The following is a 17,383-nucleotide window of genomic DNA, read 5'->3' as shown; positions in this document are numbered from 1 at the left end:
GGGAGACACATTAATCAGAAGAAGAGAAGACGTGGCATGCTGGAGAGGAAAGCTCTAGATTTGGAGATCAGGGTTCAAATCTGACCTTTGACAAGTTCCTTGATCTCTCTGACCCTCAACATAAAATGAGGGGGTGGACTAGGTGATCTCTAAGGCCCCAGCTCTAAGTCTGTAATGCTAATGAAGGGAGATGGTCTATTCTGAACTGGTACCGAAATCCCTGTTGTTTGCCACCATCCTTGGCCTTGATCTTGTCCTTTACTTGCTGGGGCATAGGAAAGCAGACAGTGAAGCTGTCTAGGTGAGGGTGGGCTCCATAGATTGGCCCCCATCATCTCTTTTTTCCTCCACTTCTAGGTATCTGTACTGTGGGGAGCTGTCCCTCCTGATGTCTCAGGCCATCCCCCTGCACAGATTGGCCAGCAAATATGGTGTGGCTTCCTTACAGCAGGGCATAGCTCAGTACATGAAGTCACACCTTGCGGGAGAGATGGAGGGTCCCGGCCCAGCTGTGGGTTGGTACCACTATGCAGCACGGACAGGCAATGAAGACCTCAGGGAGAGCTGCCTCCAGTTCCTGGCTTGGAACCTGTCAGCAGTGGTGGGGAGCTCCGAGTGGGCAGAAGTGACCCCAGAGCTCTTGGCTCAACTGCTGGACCGTTCTGACCTGGTGCTCCAGGATGAATTAGAGCTCTTCCAGGCTCTGGAAGTCTGGCTGGACCGGGCCCGCCCTCCCACACCTGTGGCTGAGCAGGCCCTGAGAGCCATTCGCTACCCTATGATCCCCCCTGCTCAGTTGTTCCAGCTGCAGGCCCAGTCACCAGCCCTGGCCCGACATGGAGAGGCTGTGGGGGATCTCCTCCTGCAGGCCTACCAGTTCCATTCAGCTTCTCCCCTACACTATGCCAAATTCTTTGATGTCAACGGCAGTGCCTTCTTGCCTCGCAACTACCTCTCTCCAGCTTGGGGGGCCCTGTGGGTCATCAGCAACCCTGCCAGGGATGACCGAAGCACAAGCTTCCAGACGCAGCTGGGCCCTAGTGGGCATGATGCAGGCAGGAGGGTGACATGGAATGTCCTCTTCTCCCCACGCTGGTTGCCCATCAGTCTTCGGCCTGTCTATGCTGATACTGCTGGGGCTGCCCTGCCTGCTGCACGCCCTGAGGATGGGCGGCCCCGCCTGGTGGTGACTCCAGCCAGCATCAGTGGGGATGCTGCTGGCGTGAGCTTCCAGAAGACGGTGCTGGTAGGGGCTCGACAGCAGGGCCGACTTCTGATCCGCCATGCTTACAGCTTCCATCAGAGCAGTGATGAGTCTGGGGACTTCTTGGCCCACACTGACCTGCAACGGCGCAACTCTGAGTACCTGGTGGAGAATGCCCTTCACCTGCATCTTATCATCAAGCCCATATACCACAGCCTCATTCGGACTCACAAGTAGCAGAAGGAGGGAGAGAGGGATTGAGGGAAGGAGAAAGGAAAGGACTCCCCAGGATGACATAATCATGAATGGCGGTGGCCATAAGCAGTTGAACTTCTTGGAATGGTGGCTAGACATACAGCCAAGAGAACTGGATCTATTCTTTTGGTCTGGGCATAGAGGGAGGCTCTGCCTTACTGTCCAACATGCTCCATGGCTGCTAGGTGTGTGTAGGGGGACAGAACAGGGTCATCATCACCACCACCATCATCATCATCACCTACAACCACTCTAGTGCTGGAGTCAGGAAGACTCGGGTTTAAATCTGACCTCAGACACACCAGTGGTGTGACCTTGAGCAAGTCATATAACCCCTTTTTGTCCTAATTTCCTCATCTATTAAAATGGGGATAATGATAGCACCTACATCCAAGGGTTGTTGTAAGGATCAAATGAAATCATGATTGGAAAGTGCTTAGCACAGTATCTGGCACATAGTAAGCACAACTTAAACGTTAGCTACTGTGATTACTATCATATAATACTTTAAGGTTTGCAAAGGGCTTTACCAAATATATAATCTCATTTGATCCTCACAACAACTCTGGAAAATTTTATTACACCCATTTTATAGATGAGGAAACAGAATTTCAGAGAGATTAAGTGACATGGTACAATGGTCACAGACCTAGTAAATGCTGGAGGCAAGATTTGAACCCAAGTCTATGTCCTGGTCTAACCCTCTATTCGCTCTACCCATGCTGCCTCTCCAGGAGAGAACAGTACAGTGGTGTTTGGGTGGGAATAGTGTCCCGGGTCAGGCTTCAAGGCTCTAGTCCTGATGTTTGTGGCATACCCAACCCCCATGTAGGTTCAGGGGTTCCAGTGGGCTGAACTGCTGTTCTTGGCTCCTGGTTATGTCTGATAGGAGGGAGAGCAGAGTATAGAGGAAGACAGGCCAGGTATGTGAGGCAGGTGAGGAGATGACAGGAGGAGGGCAAACAGACCTTGTTAGGGCTTTGGCACACTTTATCCTTCTCAGGCAACTGAAGCAGACAGTGTGGTATAGTAGAAGGAAATGTAGAATGGGCAGACCTGGGTTCCATTCCTGACTCTGCTACTTACCTGAATAAATCACTTCATTTCCCTGGGTCTTTATTTCCCCATTTGCAAAAAGAGGGGAATTAGGTTAGAATGCCCTTCCAGTCCTCCAGATCTATGACCTTATGAACGAATTGTCCTCCAGGGTCTCTATGGTCGCTACACAAAGGAGTTTGGCAGAAAGGGGCACAGAAACGGGGACTTACTTTTTTCGTTTTTCTCAGCTCACACTCTTCTGTGCCCTGACAGAATGACAGCTCCTACACTTTTTTTTTTTTTGGTGTGGGGAGGCAATCAGGGTTAAGTGACTTGCCCAGGGTCACACACTTAGTAAGTATCTGAGGCTGAATTTGAACTCAGTTACTCCTGACTCCAGGGCCAGCACACTATCCATTGTACCACATAGTTGCCCCAAATCTTACACTTCTGGTCTCAAACATGAACTTTCAACTCAAAATAGTATTTTTATTGTTAAAAAAGCAGGGAGAAAGCCACTGTGATGTGATAAAACCAAACCATCACCCTCAGCCCCCTCCTCCAATACACAGCCTGGACTCTAGTGTCAGTGCCAGGCTGTCTCCTAGGTTCCTCTTTCCCCAAATCTGACAGCTCCAACACCTCTGTTCTATATTTGGCACCAGGACCCCATTGTTTTTGCACCACCCTTCTGTAGGGGCTCATACCAATAGGCCCTGCTGATCACACTGAAGCCTGGTGGTAGGTAAAGAGCTCTGGCAACACAGTTCTGTGCAGTGTCATAGAGGGAGCCAACAAGGGGTTAGATTTCCTCCAGGCCATTCTAGGGATCCCTTCTTGGGATCATCTCCTTTCTCCAGGAAGTCCTCCACTCCCCCACACCTGCCTACACTGATGTCACTGAAGCAGAAGGGAAATTGCCTTCCTTCTTCCAGTAACTCCAGGACATAGGGGGTGCCAGGTATCTGGATATCTCCTGCTCTCCTGCCCAAGTCACCTCTCATTGTGCTCCCATCCATCCTAGGTCTTTGTGTCTTCCCAACTGTCTCCTCTTTGTTCTTGGGGGCAGGTTGATTCCAAGCTTCAGAGGTCTTGGTCAGAAACGTCCATCCTTCCCCTTGGGCTGATATGGACCATAGGTAGCTTGTCTGGAAGCAGCTGGCATGGTGTGGGGCAATGGTTCTCCAGCATCTGCAGTGAGGATGTCTATAAATAGTTCAGCCAAGTCTCTCCCCCCCAGCCAGTGTTACTGATCTCTGCAGAGGCTCACCCAAGAGACAACAGTCAGGATTTTCAGGATCTCCACAGCAAAGTGCTTTATCAGAGCTGGTGACTTCAACCTGTTAAGGGCATCTGAAAGCACTCTCCTGATAGGCTGGCAAAGGCTCATCATTAAAGCTGCCTTGACAAGGACCCTGCTGCTGACCCTTCACCCTTTCCCAAAGGAGACACTGACCTGTGGCCTGGTTCAGAGGAAGCCTGACTTTGGGGAGGGGAAGTACAACCTTACTCAGGTGCTGGATACTGGGTACTGGGTTACCAGAGACTGGTTCTCTCTAGGGGGAGGGGGTGCAGGGAATGACTCTTAGGATGGGAAAGCTGAGTGGAGAGACAGAATGCAAATATGAGATTAGGTAGATGGACAAAAATGCATGGGAACCTCACTTTCTTATTTTTTAATCTATTTTTTCAATTTTACAAAAATGTATTTTCTCTTCCTCCTACCTCTCCCTACCTCAGTTTTTGGGGAAAAAAAGAAAAATAAAGCCCTGTATCAAATATGCATAACCAAACAGAACATATTCCCACTTCGGCCATGCCTCAAAATGTCTCAGTTTGAACTTTGAGTCTATCCTTCCTCTGCCAGGAGATGGATAGCATGGGAACCCCTATTTTCAAATTGAGGGTTACTGGAGGATTAATGGGAGATTCTACTTGGTATCTAAGGGGAAAGCATGGGGGGAAAATGAGGCATAAGAGGAAGAATTGAGAAGTCAAGATTCTTAGGTGTTGGTCAACCCGCCTTATTCAGCATTGGCCAACTTCTGCTTAGCAGAGCAAAGACATTCCCATGAGGCAGAGTTCCAAAGATGGATGCCTTTCTGTCTGATCTCACTGTAGTTCTGCAGTGAGGGAGGCCTCCCTATATTATTGCACTGACTTCATAATACAAGGCCCTGTGGAGTAAAAGACCTTAGGATACCACCCCCTAGTGGTGGGAGTGGGGAGACAGAGACCTTGGGATACTAGGGAAAGGAACAGGGAGGACCTAGTAGTCATGCAGGGAAGAGGGGGAAAGCTCAGAATGCCCTTCCCTACTAACAATTCTGTTCAGACTGCTTACTTCTCATGGAGTTCAGGATAGTTTCCCAAGAGATGACCAAAGCTCTGCCTCCATTTCAGGAATCTGAACATATGTCCTTGGGTGAGGTGGAATCTATCTCAAAAGGACCCTAATATCCATCACCTCCAAGTTGGGCCACCTGAAGAAGGCTGTGAAGCATGTGACCAGGGAGGTGGAGAGGGGGAAACTGGGCTGTCTGCACTTTTCTCCAGACAGGTCAGCTGTAGTGTGCCTGCCAGGGTCCCTATGATCTTACCCCTTGTCCTGTGACCTCAAAGGCACTGGATTTCCTCTTCCTATTCTTTGCTTCTAGTGATTCGTCTCTTTTTTTGTCCATTCTCTTCTTCTGTCCCTGGAGCCAGAAACCTGGGGCATTGCCATGACACTTGGCCACTCGAGATGGGGTCTCCCCAGTGCTGTGAGACAGATTGTCTTCACTGACCGTGTGCTGAAGCATGGGGTTTACTGGGCGTTTACAGGCAGGTGGGTGTGATTTGTGGATGTCATCTGCCTCACTCAAGGAGTGCAGAGACAGGCTGCTTGATTCCATTATTGGGGCCAGCAGCTGGTGCCTCTCTGGGTCCAAATTCTGTAACTTCCACCTGGCTGCTGTCACTGCAATGCTCTTGGTGCCTGACAGGATCTCCTTCTTCTCTATAGTGAGGGTTTGGGAGAGGAAGGAGAACCAAAAATCCATACTTCAGGCCCATGTTTTACTAACTCAGCTGAACAGGGGACTGAGAGTCAGGAATTGTCTATTTTAAATTCCTGTTTCTATCCCAAACTGCTCAAAATGAAATCCTTGGGATACTTCTTCACCTTAATGTTCCCCTTTGTAGAATGTGGAAAATCATCTCCACTCTCCCACACATGACGTTCTCCAGAGTGTTATGGACCCCTTCTCATGATGATTTTCAAAGTGTGAAATAAAATATAGAGTTACAATGGATACTAATTATACTGGAACCCAGTTGTTAAAATATTAAGAAAACAAATTCACAGTTTCCCTTTCCACAAACTGTGGTCCATGGACCACAGGTTAAGAATCTTTGCTCTGATGTGATTAGAGGTGAGTTAAGGGCTGTGAACTTGGTGAGATAAAGGGGCCTAAAGAATCCTTGGTGCTTGGTGGGGGTGGGGTGGATGAGTGGGGTTTTAAATCACCTTTGTGGGACACAGGAATCTCTGGGAAGTTCTCACTGCTGTTGGGGGATGAGTTGATGTGACTGCTGTCCTGAGGTGGGTCCTATACGGAGAGCAGGTGAGAAAGAAGGAGTCAGGAAAACAGTTAAAGGCCCCCTGACCCTAAGGGCTCATTCTGATGCCAAGTGGCAAGATGCTTAGGGTCTCACCTCCTGGAACACCATGCCATTGATCTGAATGGGTGGCGGTGTCATCACAGCTGAACTCTTCCCTTGCCTGGCCAGGGCTCGGGGACTGGCCTTAAATACTTTGTTAACCTCACTGTGGCTAGAAGTGAAGAAGCAGATATTGTTATTCCTACCATATTCAGAAAAAGAGTTGGGGCTCCCTAGCCACAGTTTCTCATCCCCTATAGCTCCAAGCTGAAGGAATCATGGATTATTGTCAGGGAGGTTCACTACCCAACCATGGCTAGAATCCAGGAAGGCTTACCTCCCCATCCCATGCTTCTTCTATGCAGGACAATCCAAGGCCTCCCTCTAGCCTTAGGTGTCACCACCTAGCCTTGGCCACTCCCCTTTGCCCACTCTACAGGGCTGGGATCTCCAAACTCACCTCTCCAGGTCCCCTACCACAAGAGGTGGCAGTTTGCTCTTCTGCCATTCCTTCTGCCCCACCAGCTGGGGCTCAGAGCCCAGAGTCTTCACACTTTCCTGATCTGAATCCAGGGGCAGGGTGTTCTCTCCAGGGCCTGGGGAGATTCTGGGCAATGAAATCTCCTGGGTGGTGAGGGGAGAGACCCAAAGTGAGGAGACCTGGCCCAGGGAAAGGTGTAGCAGGAGTCAACTAGCAGCTTTAAAACCATGCATGCCAGGTTTTCTTCTGAGTGGGTCTGACCTCTTCCAGGGGTAATGGGGCATGTGCCCAGGGTCCTGTAATAATGATGATGATGATAGGACTCATATATGAATAGCACTCCAGAATATTCCAATGCACCACACATATTAGCACAGTCAGTGAGGGACTTTGCAAACTGTTAAAGATTACATATATGTGCAATTGTTTTTGTTATTATAATTCTGTTGCAGGATGTTAAGGACATATTCTGCTGCTCTCCTCTCCTCCCCTGGGAAGACAGGAATAGGTCTTAATTTGTACTTTGCTGGGGTTGGGGATTGGGGACATCCCAGGAGTGATCTGAGCTCCTGGACACTCTGCCTGCTGACCTGACCCCCTGGGCCCCCATCAGGCATCTGATCTTACACCTGAATTCTTCAAACTCTCAACAGAAGACAAGTTAAAACAAGCCCCCTCACCCTTAACCCTGGGGTGATTCACCAGAGGAGGAGAGAGGCTCAGGAACTTCTAGCACTGTGCACTAATGCAAGGAGGGGAAATAGGAAACCTACTTGAAAGGATATTGGGGCCAGAGTCAGCCAGTTCATTTCTTAGGGAGCCTACAACTTGCTCCTCAAGCTGTCAGGCAGCTGGTCCCCTCCTCCCTCATCCCCTCAGAGCACCTGCTTGCATCTCCTTGGTTACCCATATGATTTCTCCTCTTCAACCACCACCCCACCCCTAGTGATACTCCCACACACCTGCAGGGCCCTGGAGGCTGCCTGGTCCATAATGGCCATTCGATCCAGATGTCCCTCTTCTAACTCCCTCTGGTAGAGCTCATACAGCTGTTCCAGGTGGTGAGGGACAGACAGGTTGTTATCTGCCAGGGAGGAGTTCTCTTAGCACCCCAAGCTCCAACCTCCAAACCTTGGTGCTTAGGGAGAGATAGACAACAGGAGCAGCAGAAATATTGCTTCTGTTCTGGACCATGGATTCAAGAACTGGAGCCTTCAGAATGGTGGGAGACTTGAGGGAGTAGGGGCAAGGACTAGAAGCTCTGATGTGGGGAGGGAACCAGAGAACCAGGGGTCCAGGATGTGCTTATGGCTCCAGGGGTTAGAGTTAGGAGGAAAAGCAGTGTAAATACCCTGTAAGATGGGGTAAAGATCATACCATTGATGATCCGTCTTTGGCCCTAGAAGATCTCATCACAGAGGCCCCAGTGCCGTTGTAGGCGACGCATGGCCTGACGGTAGATCAGGGCATTGGACTGCATCTCAGTCTTTTCCATTTCTAGCTCATAAACTCAGGATTTCCCTCTGCTGCTCAGAACCAGTACAACGTGGCAGCATCTCCTCTAACCTCTAGCACTGGGTTCTCAGATCCCAGCATCTCTGTTCCAGTTTCACCTAAGGGACCCAGGACCAGGAGTGAGGGGAAAGTGGTGTCAAAGAGGGAAGGAACTGTCCTGAAGGGACCCATCCCTCTATTTCAATCCCTAATAAGCAAGCTCTTTGGATACCTATCCTGTGTTCCATTTGGGTTGAAACAAAGGCCATGCCTTAGGATTTTAGGGCTAGGAGCAGGGCTAGCCTTTCAAGGACTACCCTACCAGACTCCTCCAGGTCACACACCCTTTAGGCCAGAAACATCTGACCCCTCCTAGGGACCATCCTATAGGTTACCTCTGGGGAGATTTCTGCCCATCACACAGTAAGGCCTGGAACTGGCCCCTGTGTTGGCTGTGCCCCAGAGAAACTGCCCTCAGAGTTCCTCTCTCGTTTCCCCAGTCCTCTGACCACCTTCTGCTTTCGGAGTTTCTTCTGCTCCTTGACCAGGGTAGCAATGCTCTCTCGGGTTGAGGTCACCTCTGGAGGCTCCAAGGTATCAGGCTGCTCATCACCAGTGTCTGTATCCTTCTCATTGCCATCCTTACTATAGGATTCCTTCCGTTGTTCCTCCTGCCACTTGAGGGTGCGGCGACACTTCTCCTGCTCCCAGCTGCCCCAGAACAGCCCCCCCAGGGAGATACAGGGTATGAGGGCACACATAAAAGTACATAGGACAATTGGGCCACAAGAGACGTGGAGATTCACGCCAGAGGTCTGAGGAGTGGAATGGGGGGAAAAGGAGAGGGGGGCATGCTGACAGGTCTACGGAAGTGCCAGGGGCTAGAATGTGGGTGAATGCTTACTCAGCAATAGTGAGCAGGTGGCGGGAAGTATCCATCTGGATCTCCATGGAGTGGCTCTCCAATTCCAGCAGGAGCTTGTGGGCGTCCATCTGGTCCTGAAAGGCACTGATGAGCTGCCCCCGCAGCTGGCCCATCTGCAGCTGCTCAAACTGGGACCTGTGAAGCTGGACCTCAGCTGCCCCAGACACAAGGAGGAAGGAGACTGAGTCAGCAGAGCCCAGGGAGAGCCCCTCCCTCTCTCTCCCTACACACCCTTCCCTTCTCAAGCCACGCCCCCTTCCAAGGGGTCTCCCAATTTACAAGAAGACTTTCTCCATTAACTGACATGGTGACTCCCACCACTCCTACCCCTGCCCAGCCCTCCTGTCTCCCTGCTTCTCCATCCCTAGATCATCTATAAGGACCTTTGGGACCTTCTAATTCATTACAGCTTTATGTGACGCTGGTTTGTGGCTTGGGTATTTCTAAATGTAGTGTCTCCTTTCTCTGCCCTCATCATGCCAGGCAATGTGGCATTATAGAAAGAGCACTGAGTTGGGAGTCAGAAGATGTGAGTTTGAATCCTGGCCCTGCTACTTACAACCTGCATGGTCTTGGCAAGTTACCTCCCCTCCCTAGGTCCTAGTTTCCTCATTGGTAAAAGGAGAGGGTTGGATCTTCCTGTAAGGTAGAAGTCACAGGTAAAGATACAACATCTATCATTTCCCTGTCCTAGCCCCAGACTCTCAGCTGTTTGTCTGGGACACCAAAGTTGCTAGCTATGGCTCTGAGGTGGACCTCAGAGGTCTAATGGTAATAATAACTAACCTTTATGTGGTCCTTTCCATGTGCCAGGCACTGAGCTAAAAGCTTTATAATTGTTATCTCATTCATCCTAACAACTATGGTGTGTGTGTGTGTGTGTGTGTGTGTGTGTGTGTGTGTGTGTGTACCATTATTATCTCCATATTACAGGTGAGAAAATTGAAGCAGAGATTAAGTGACTTGCTCAGAGTCACATAGTAAGTGTATGAGGCTGGATTTGAACTCAGGTCTTCCTGTACTAGAACAGCAATTCCCTTATCAATAGTACCAACTAGTGGTTATCCAGACTCCTTCTGAAACCCTTCCAATAACAGGGAACCCATTGATTTTGAGCCCCCTGCAAAGAGAGGTAGCCATGATGTATGGGATAGAGAATTGACTTCCAAGTTAGGAAGACCTGAGTTTGAGCTGAACCTTTGAGACATACTCACTATGAAATGATGGGCAGGCCATTGAACCTCTCAGTGCTGTAGGCGACTTGATAAGATTGTAAGTCAGAGAAGATGCCTGTATTGGTAGAGAGCGGTCCCTCATCTGGGAATTCCTTACATCATTGAAATCACAGCTCTAGTCTCCATCCCTCTTCTAATCATTGAGCAGAAATATGAACTTTTGGCAGTTTCTAACCCCACTGCTCCTTGTGGTTGCCTCTGGGACCAATTATAACAAATTGCATCCTTTTCCTATTGGGCAACCCTTCAATGGCTGAAGGGAACTGTCATGTCCCTCCTAAGCCTTCACTTTTCCACCTTAAATATCTGGGGTTCCTTTTAGTGAGGGGCAGAAGGGAGTGGAAGCTTTTGCTATATCCTCAGCGCTTGGCACAGTCCCTGGCATTCTGACTCATTGATTCAAAATGATACTCAAGATCTCCAGTGCCCTTCCCATTATTTGCCCCCTTCTGGACACAGTGCCCTCTGCTGGCATTCTCCAGATGTGATCTGACCAAACCATGGGAGTATCTCTACCTCGTCCTGAATCCAAGTCCTCTATAGCCCAGCATCAGGCAGGGTTTGCCATTACCCCTTGCAAAGCACTTTATACATATTGTCTGATTTGGTAATATGTTTTGCAAATTGTGAAAACATTACCAAGTTATTATTGCTGTCCTTATTCCTAATACCAGTAGAGGGTATCTAGCATATGTTCTACTTTGACCCTTTCCAACTCCCAGGTTAGAAACTTGCCCTGATTGGTACTTTCCCTGGGTAGGGCAGTAGACAGGCTTCAATTTATATTAAGCTTGGAGTCTACTTTAAAATACTCTGAGAACTTTTTTCCCACAGAACTTCTTTATCCTGTGCATGTACAATTGATTTTCTGAGCCCCAGATATATCCTTCTATCAATGCTATTAAATGTCATTAGAGCTTGACTCACTTTGTAGCCTTCTGAACTTTTTCTGGATCCTGACTTCATCATCCAACTGACCCTACCAGCTTTGTGGCATCATTTTGTGGCCTGTTATCTTTGACTTCATCCAAGCTGATCTCTCAAGATTGGAAGTCATTTAACTACTCAGGACCTGTAAAATGAAGGGGTTGGCTAAATGATTTCTACTTTCTTCCTGTTCTACTCTGACAGTGGCTTAGTACTCCATCATGTATAAACAGAGGCTTCTACTGAATCTACAATTCTGATTCTGCTTTGCGCAGTCAGTAATCAGGTCACCTAACCTCTGAGTTTAATACTATTGCTACTACTGTTGAAGTTTAGTGGTACTGAGACTCTAAATTCAAGGGCAAATGATGCATGGGTCATGTCTCAAATGAATTTACTTCAATCCTTTCAGCTAAAATCCTTTTCACCAGTCTGGGTGGACGAAATTCTAAAATTCCACACTAAGTGGCCAGATTTTAAAAATCTGAGCACTGGACAGACTTAAGGAATCTGACCATACAATGGGGGGCAAGATGGGCATTTTATATACAAAGACTGTGTGAAGGATCTAGGAATGGTCTAATAGTCTGGGGTGACTGAGAGGTAACAGAGAAGACCAGGTAAGCAAGGCAAATGCTCAGGACTTGGGCCATGGGGGAAAGTCCAGAGGCTTTTTCTTTTCTAGGTCCAGATCCCAAAGACATGGTCTTTTCCTTTTGAGGGAGTAGATTCCATCCCCATTACTACTACTGCTATGTCTGCTCTACCTCCTAGCTAACCTTTATATAACACTCAAGTTTGCAAAATCTCTATGTGAATTTCTCATCTTATCCTCATGAGAATTCTGGGAGGTAGGTGCTGTTGTTATTCCCAATTTAAAGATGAAGAAAATGAGGTAGACTGAGGTTGAATAATTGCTCAGGGTCACAAAGCTAGTAAGTGTATATGAGGAAGGATTCCAAAAACAAATCTAAATCCAGTGCTTCAGCCACTGGGCTACCCAACTATGTGGTTTCACCTTCTGCATCTGTAAAATGGGACCAATAATCTTGGTCCCAACAACAGCATAGTTGTGGGGCCAAATGAGAGAGTAATTTGATGTGTTTTGCAGATCTAGAAGCTCTTTGAAAACAATAGCTTTATTATTGTTGTCATTACTCAAGCCAAATAATGGGAATACATGGGCAGTGGTGAAAAGGAAAAGCTTAACTAGAAAGTAACTGTCTTTGGGGTGGGATGTGCTCCCTCCAGAGGCTCCCCAAGAGCTATACTGAGCCCAGACTACTGACAGATGATTGAGGAGAACCAGAAAGACAGTACCACCTTCATGCCCCTAGGTACCCACCTTGGATCTGGCGAATGTCTCCCTGTTTACAGGGGTTCTGGCCCTGGCCCCATCCACCCTGCCCATCAATTTTGCACTTGAGGCGCTGATTCTCACTGCGCAGGTCAGAGATGATGTTGGTGCACTGAGAAATGTGGTATGAGGCATTCAGCAGGTTCTGTTTCACCTGGGGTTGATGGGAGGAGAAGTCAGAGTCAAGCGGGGGATGGGAGTGACTCTGAATCGTCTTTACCTCTTCCCTCTCCTTTGTCCTCCATAGCCCATGGGTCACCAGATCTGCTGATTCTCTCTCTCTACTTACTCTTGAATTCCTCCTGGTTTGTAATGGGAGTCAGGAGACCTGGGTTCAAATCTTGGCTCTGATCTTTATTAGCTGAATGACCCTGAGTGAGTGAATTCATGTTTCTGGGCCTCCACTTACTTGTTTGTAAAATAATAATAAGAGTAGCTAGCATTTCTATAACTCTTTGAGTTCCTAAGGCACTTTAAATGTCAGTTCCCTTTTTGGATTTCAACTTCCTTGAGGGCAGGGATTGTTCCTTATATCCATCTTCTACTGACTTTCACTCACCCCACAGACACTCAACCAGTCACCAAATCTTGTCTTTCCTACTTTCATGACATTTTTGGTATATTTCTCCTCCTCTCCTGAGGTGCACAAAATTAGAGCTGTCACCACTCCAGATGTTCACAAGGACTATTTGCGCCCAGCTTATGGGACAGCCTTCTAAGCTTGTATTAGATCAGCCACAGTCAGACACACTGTACTTTGACCCCAATGTAGTGATGTCATTTTGGTCATCTTCAAGAATGAAGGACAACAACCATCTCCTCCTTTCTACCCTGAGGGGCGCCACACTCATTTAGGTCCTCATTCCATCTCCCTCAGCTTCCTCACATGGGCTATTTGTGCCCTGACATGTGGTAGAACAATCCAAGCTCATAATGGTCTTATCAGTCAGAGTCAGACACATTTTACCTTGACTCTAGCATAGTGATGTCAATTTGGTCCTCTTTGAGAATGAAGGACAACAACCAACCAGCAAGAGCTTCCTTTTTGGACTCCCTGACTTAAGCTTCTCTCCATACTCTAATCTGTCCTCCACACATCTGTCAAAATGACTTCACCTAAACTGCAGGACTGATTATGTCACCTCCCTGATCATCAAACTCCAGTGGCTCTTTATCTGGTACCAAATATAAACTCTGTTTGGAAATTAAGGCTCTTTACAATTTGAGGCCAACTTATCTTTCCAGCCTCCCTATATATCTTCTTTCTAGTCTCATACTTCACTCCTCTCCTCATACTTTGTGATAAGCCCTACCCATTATTCCACACCCTAGACACTCTTCATCCTGCTTCTGTGGTTTTGCCCTTGCTTCCCCCATGCCTGGAATGTCTTTCTTCCTCACCTCTGCCTCTTGGAACCCCAAGTTTCTCTCAAGTGTCAGCTTCTGCATTACCCCTTTCTTGGGTCCCAGATGCTAATTTCTCCTTTCCAAAACTACTTTGTACTCATATCTGTCATGTACATGTTACTCCTCCATCAGAAAGTAAGTTCCATAAGGGCAGAAACTGTTTCACTTTTGTCTGGGAATCTTCAAAGGTAAGTCAAGTGTCTGGTACATAATAAGCCCTTAAGAAATACTTGTTCATTGATTGGCTCATAGTACATAATCAACCAACCAACAAGTATTTATTAAGCATCTGTGATACTGTGCTTGGCATCAAGGATAAAAATGCAAAAGTGAGGCAATTCCTGCCTTCAAGGAGCTCACATCCTAATAGGGGGATATAGCATATTCACAGAGAAGGACATAGAGGATATATAGAAAAGAAGGACCCAGTCATTTGGCAAGAAATCAGTAATGAACAACTGGAGAATCAGGAAATGTCTCCTAAAGGAGGGAACCATTAAGAGAGTGACATGGTCTAAGAGGAAGGAGTGAATGAGGAAAACATTCTAGGTATGGGGAACAGCCAGTGAGAGACATCAGAATGTTGGGTCCAGGGAACAGCGCACAGGCCAGTCTGGCCAGGGTATAGAATGGGTAACAGGGAGTGATGGGAAATCTACCTGGAAAGATGGGTTGCAGCTATACCATGAAAAGGCTTTTAATGCCTTATAGAAGGATATTGCATTTTATCCTAAGGACAAATGGAAGCCATTGGAGCTTCTCAAGCAGGGGAGTGATATCTGTGCTTTAGTACTATGAATTAATTTGTTAGCTATATGGATGATTGGTTACACAGGAGAGAGACTGGATTGCTGGTGTTCAGTCATTTCAGCCTTGTCTGACTCTTTGTGACCCCATTTGGGTTTTTTTTGGCAAAGATACTGGAATGGTGTCCCATTTCCTTCTCTAAGGATTTTTACATATGAGGAAATGGAGGCAAACAGGAATTGCCCAGAGTCACATAGGTAGCAAGTGTGTGAGGTCAGATTTGAACTAGGGTCTTCCTGACTCAAGGCTCAGAGCTCTATCCAGTGTACCCTCTAGTTGCCCCAAGAGACTGGATAGAGGGCAGCAAATCAGGAAAGTATTATAATGGTATATGATAAAGGCAATGAGTGCCTTTACTGGTGGTGGTACCAATGGAGAGAAAGCAATAAAGATAAGATGTTAAAGGAGGTGAAATCATCAAGTAAGACTTGGTAACTATTTAAATCAGAGGTCCCCAAACACATTTGGCATGTTGCCCTTCTAAAAAAAATTACTCATCAATCCTTGAAAAATCTACTTTCTTTAATCCTTTAACTTGTTTTTAAAATTTGTGTCATTTCAAAAAACATAAAATATTTTTAAAAAGAACAATCCATCCTAAATTTAATAATTTATTGCAAATTAATGTTTTTCTCCTGCATTGAAATTTTGGTGATGCAATACTGTGTCATGTAACCTTACAGGATCCTATTTTAAACAATTCAATAAATGCACATGTTCCTGCCAGTGCATGTTGAACTTCCCAACAATGCACAGCAAATTTATCTACCAACACTTGCTTGTTAAGACTTGTTGGCAGACTTGACCACTGATCAGCTATAACTTGTATTTTGTGTATTTATTTGGAAAATAATGTAATCACTATGACTTAAACTCTGTTACGCAACAGGTGAAACAAGTTCAGGCAGTTTTTCAAAATTTTATCTTCTCTTCTTTCCTTATGCTTCCATCACCACCTTATTTTTATTCATTGCCCCCAAATTGCACCTGAGGCTACTACCATCCTCCTGAATTGTTCCAGTGCCCCCCAGGGATGGTATCACCCATTTTGGAAACCTATGAAATAATATTGTTGAGGGGTGTGTGTGTGTGTGTGTGTGTGTGTGTGTGTGTGTGTGTGTGTGTGTGTGTGTGTGTGTGTGTAGGAGAGTAAAGAATCAAGGATGACTCTTAGATGGTAAACCCGAATGATTTTAACAATGGTGATGTCATGGTTAGAAATGGAAAAGTTAGGAGAAGGTTTGAGTTCTATTTTGTATATGCTGAGTCTGAGATGCCCATGGGACATCCAGGTGGAGATATAGAACAGGTAGTTGGAGATGCAAGACTGAGAGCTGGAAATATAGATTTAGGAGTCATCTACATAGAGATGAGAGTTGAATACTTTGTGAACTAATGAGATCCCCAAGAGAGGGAGCATAGAGAGGAGACCCAAGCTCTGTACACTAAATATTTTTTGTAGAGGGAAGGAAACAAGGAAGGAATAATGAGAAGAAGAGAAAGAAGGGGAAAGAGAGACAGTGGAAAGGGGGGGAAGATTCAGAAGGGAAAGAAGTCAGAAAGAGAAAGTTTCCCACTTTCAGTGGTGAATGGTAGCACTGATCACTAACCTTAATAATAAAATACTATTAATACTAATTAAAGAGGGAGTTGAACCTTGGAAGAACATAGCACTAACCCTATATGAAATATTAAGAAATAATATTTTGGCAGTATTATAATTTGAACCCTTTGTTTCACCTGAATTGAAAAAGAAAGTGAAACAAAACTCTTCTCTCTCATTCTCTCTCTCTCTGTCTCTCTCTGTCTCTGTCTCTGTCTCTCTCTGACAGATTTGGGATAAACTTCAGAGTACGGAGATCTTCCACAGGTCAAAACATCTTATTAGTCATTTGATGTACATGGATGGCATTCCAGTATACTAATCTACCAAAAGAAACATTAGACAGCTCCTTCATCCTGTGAAATGTTTCTCCAATAATACCAAATTATCTTTTAGTGGTGGTAAGTATGAAATTCTTAATTTACTTCAAGGAAAAATAAAGGCTGAAGGCTTTATGCTTGATCTAATTGTCTTGGTCTCCTCCAGGCAAGATATACCAAGTACAAAGTTATGCTGAATATGTTAAATGATTTACAGGCATATTGAAAACAAGCTAAATGGAAGAATGTGTTTAAAACAATCCTGAAGTGCCAGTTTTATTGTACACCTTGTGAGCTATAAAATGAACAATAAGAGATGTGGAAAGTGTTCTTGCAAAAGCTCACACAATATTAAGGTAACACAATGCCCATAGCTCTAAGGCAACTATAAGAAGATTAAGATTTCCTTATCAAAGAAGGGGAAAGTATTGACAAGCATTCTTGTTCAGTGGTTTTTCAGTCCTGTCCCACTCTTTGTGACCTCATTTGGGGTTTTCTTGGCCAAGATACTGGAGTGGTTTGTCATGTCCTTCTCCACTTCTTTTCACAGATGAGGAAACTGAGGCAAACAGGGTGAAGTGACTTACCCTAGGTCACACAGCTAGTAAGTGTCTGAGGTCAAATTTGAACTCAGGAAGATAAGTCTTCCTGTCTCCAGGTGCAGCATTCACTCTTCCCACCTAGCTGC

General features: G+C 46.3%; 2 protein-coding genes across 2 annotated transcripts in view; one reads left to right on the top strand and one right to left on the bottom strand.

The window, feature by feature from the left end:
* Nucleotides 1–4,299, top strand: part of LOC140528097 (BTB/POZ domain-containing protein 17-like) — a 15,204-nt gene extending 10,905 nt beyond the window's left edge. Inside the window, exon 3 of the mRNA XM_072645588.1 lies at nt 358–4,299. Coding sequence (XP_072501689.1) covers nt 358–1,441 — 1,084 coding nt within the window. The 3' untranslated portion in view covers nt 1,442–4,299. The remainder of the gene's footprint in view (nt 1–357) is intronic.
* LOC140528096 (kinesin-like protein KIF19) overlaps nt 2,973–17,383 on the bottom strand; it is a 26,927-nt gene continuing 12,516 nt past the window's right edge. Inside the window, 11 exon segments of the mRNA XM_072645587.1 lie at nt 2,973–3,688; nt 5,098–5,495; nt 6,006–6,087; nt 6,194–6,311; nt 6,600–6,763; nt 7,583–7,704; nt 7,998–8,125; nt 8,127–8,233; nt 8,627–8,825; nt 9,019–9,193; nt 12,547–12,712. Of these exon segments, the coding sequence (XP_072501688.1) occupies nt 3,581–3,688; nt 5,098–5,495; nt 6,006–6,087; nt 6,194–6,311; nt 6,600–6,763; nt 7,583–7,704; nt 7,998–8,125; nt 8,127–8,233; nt 8,627–8,825; nt 9,019–9,193; nt 12,547–12,712 (1,767 nt within the window). The 3' untranslated portion in view covers nt 2,973–3,580.

The sequence above is a fragment of the Notamacropus eugenii genome, chromosome 2, assembly GCF_028372415.1.
Source record: "Notamacropus eugenii isolate mMacEug1 chromosome 2, mMacEug1.pri_v2, whole genome shotgun sequence".
NCBI lineage: Eukaryota > Metazoa > Chordata > Mammalia > Diprotodontia > Macropodidae > Notamacropus > Notamacropus eugenii.
Note: the sequence above shows the minus strand (reverse complement) of the source record. Positions and strands in the feature narration are given on the sequence as shown.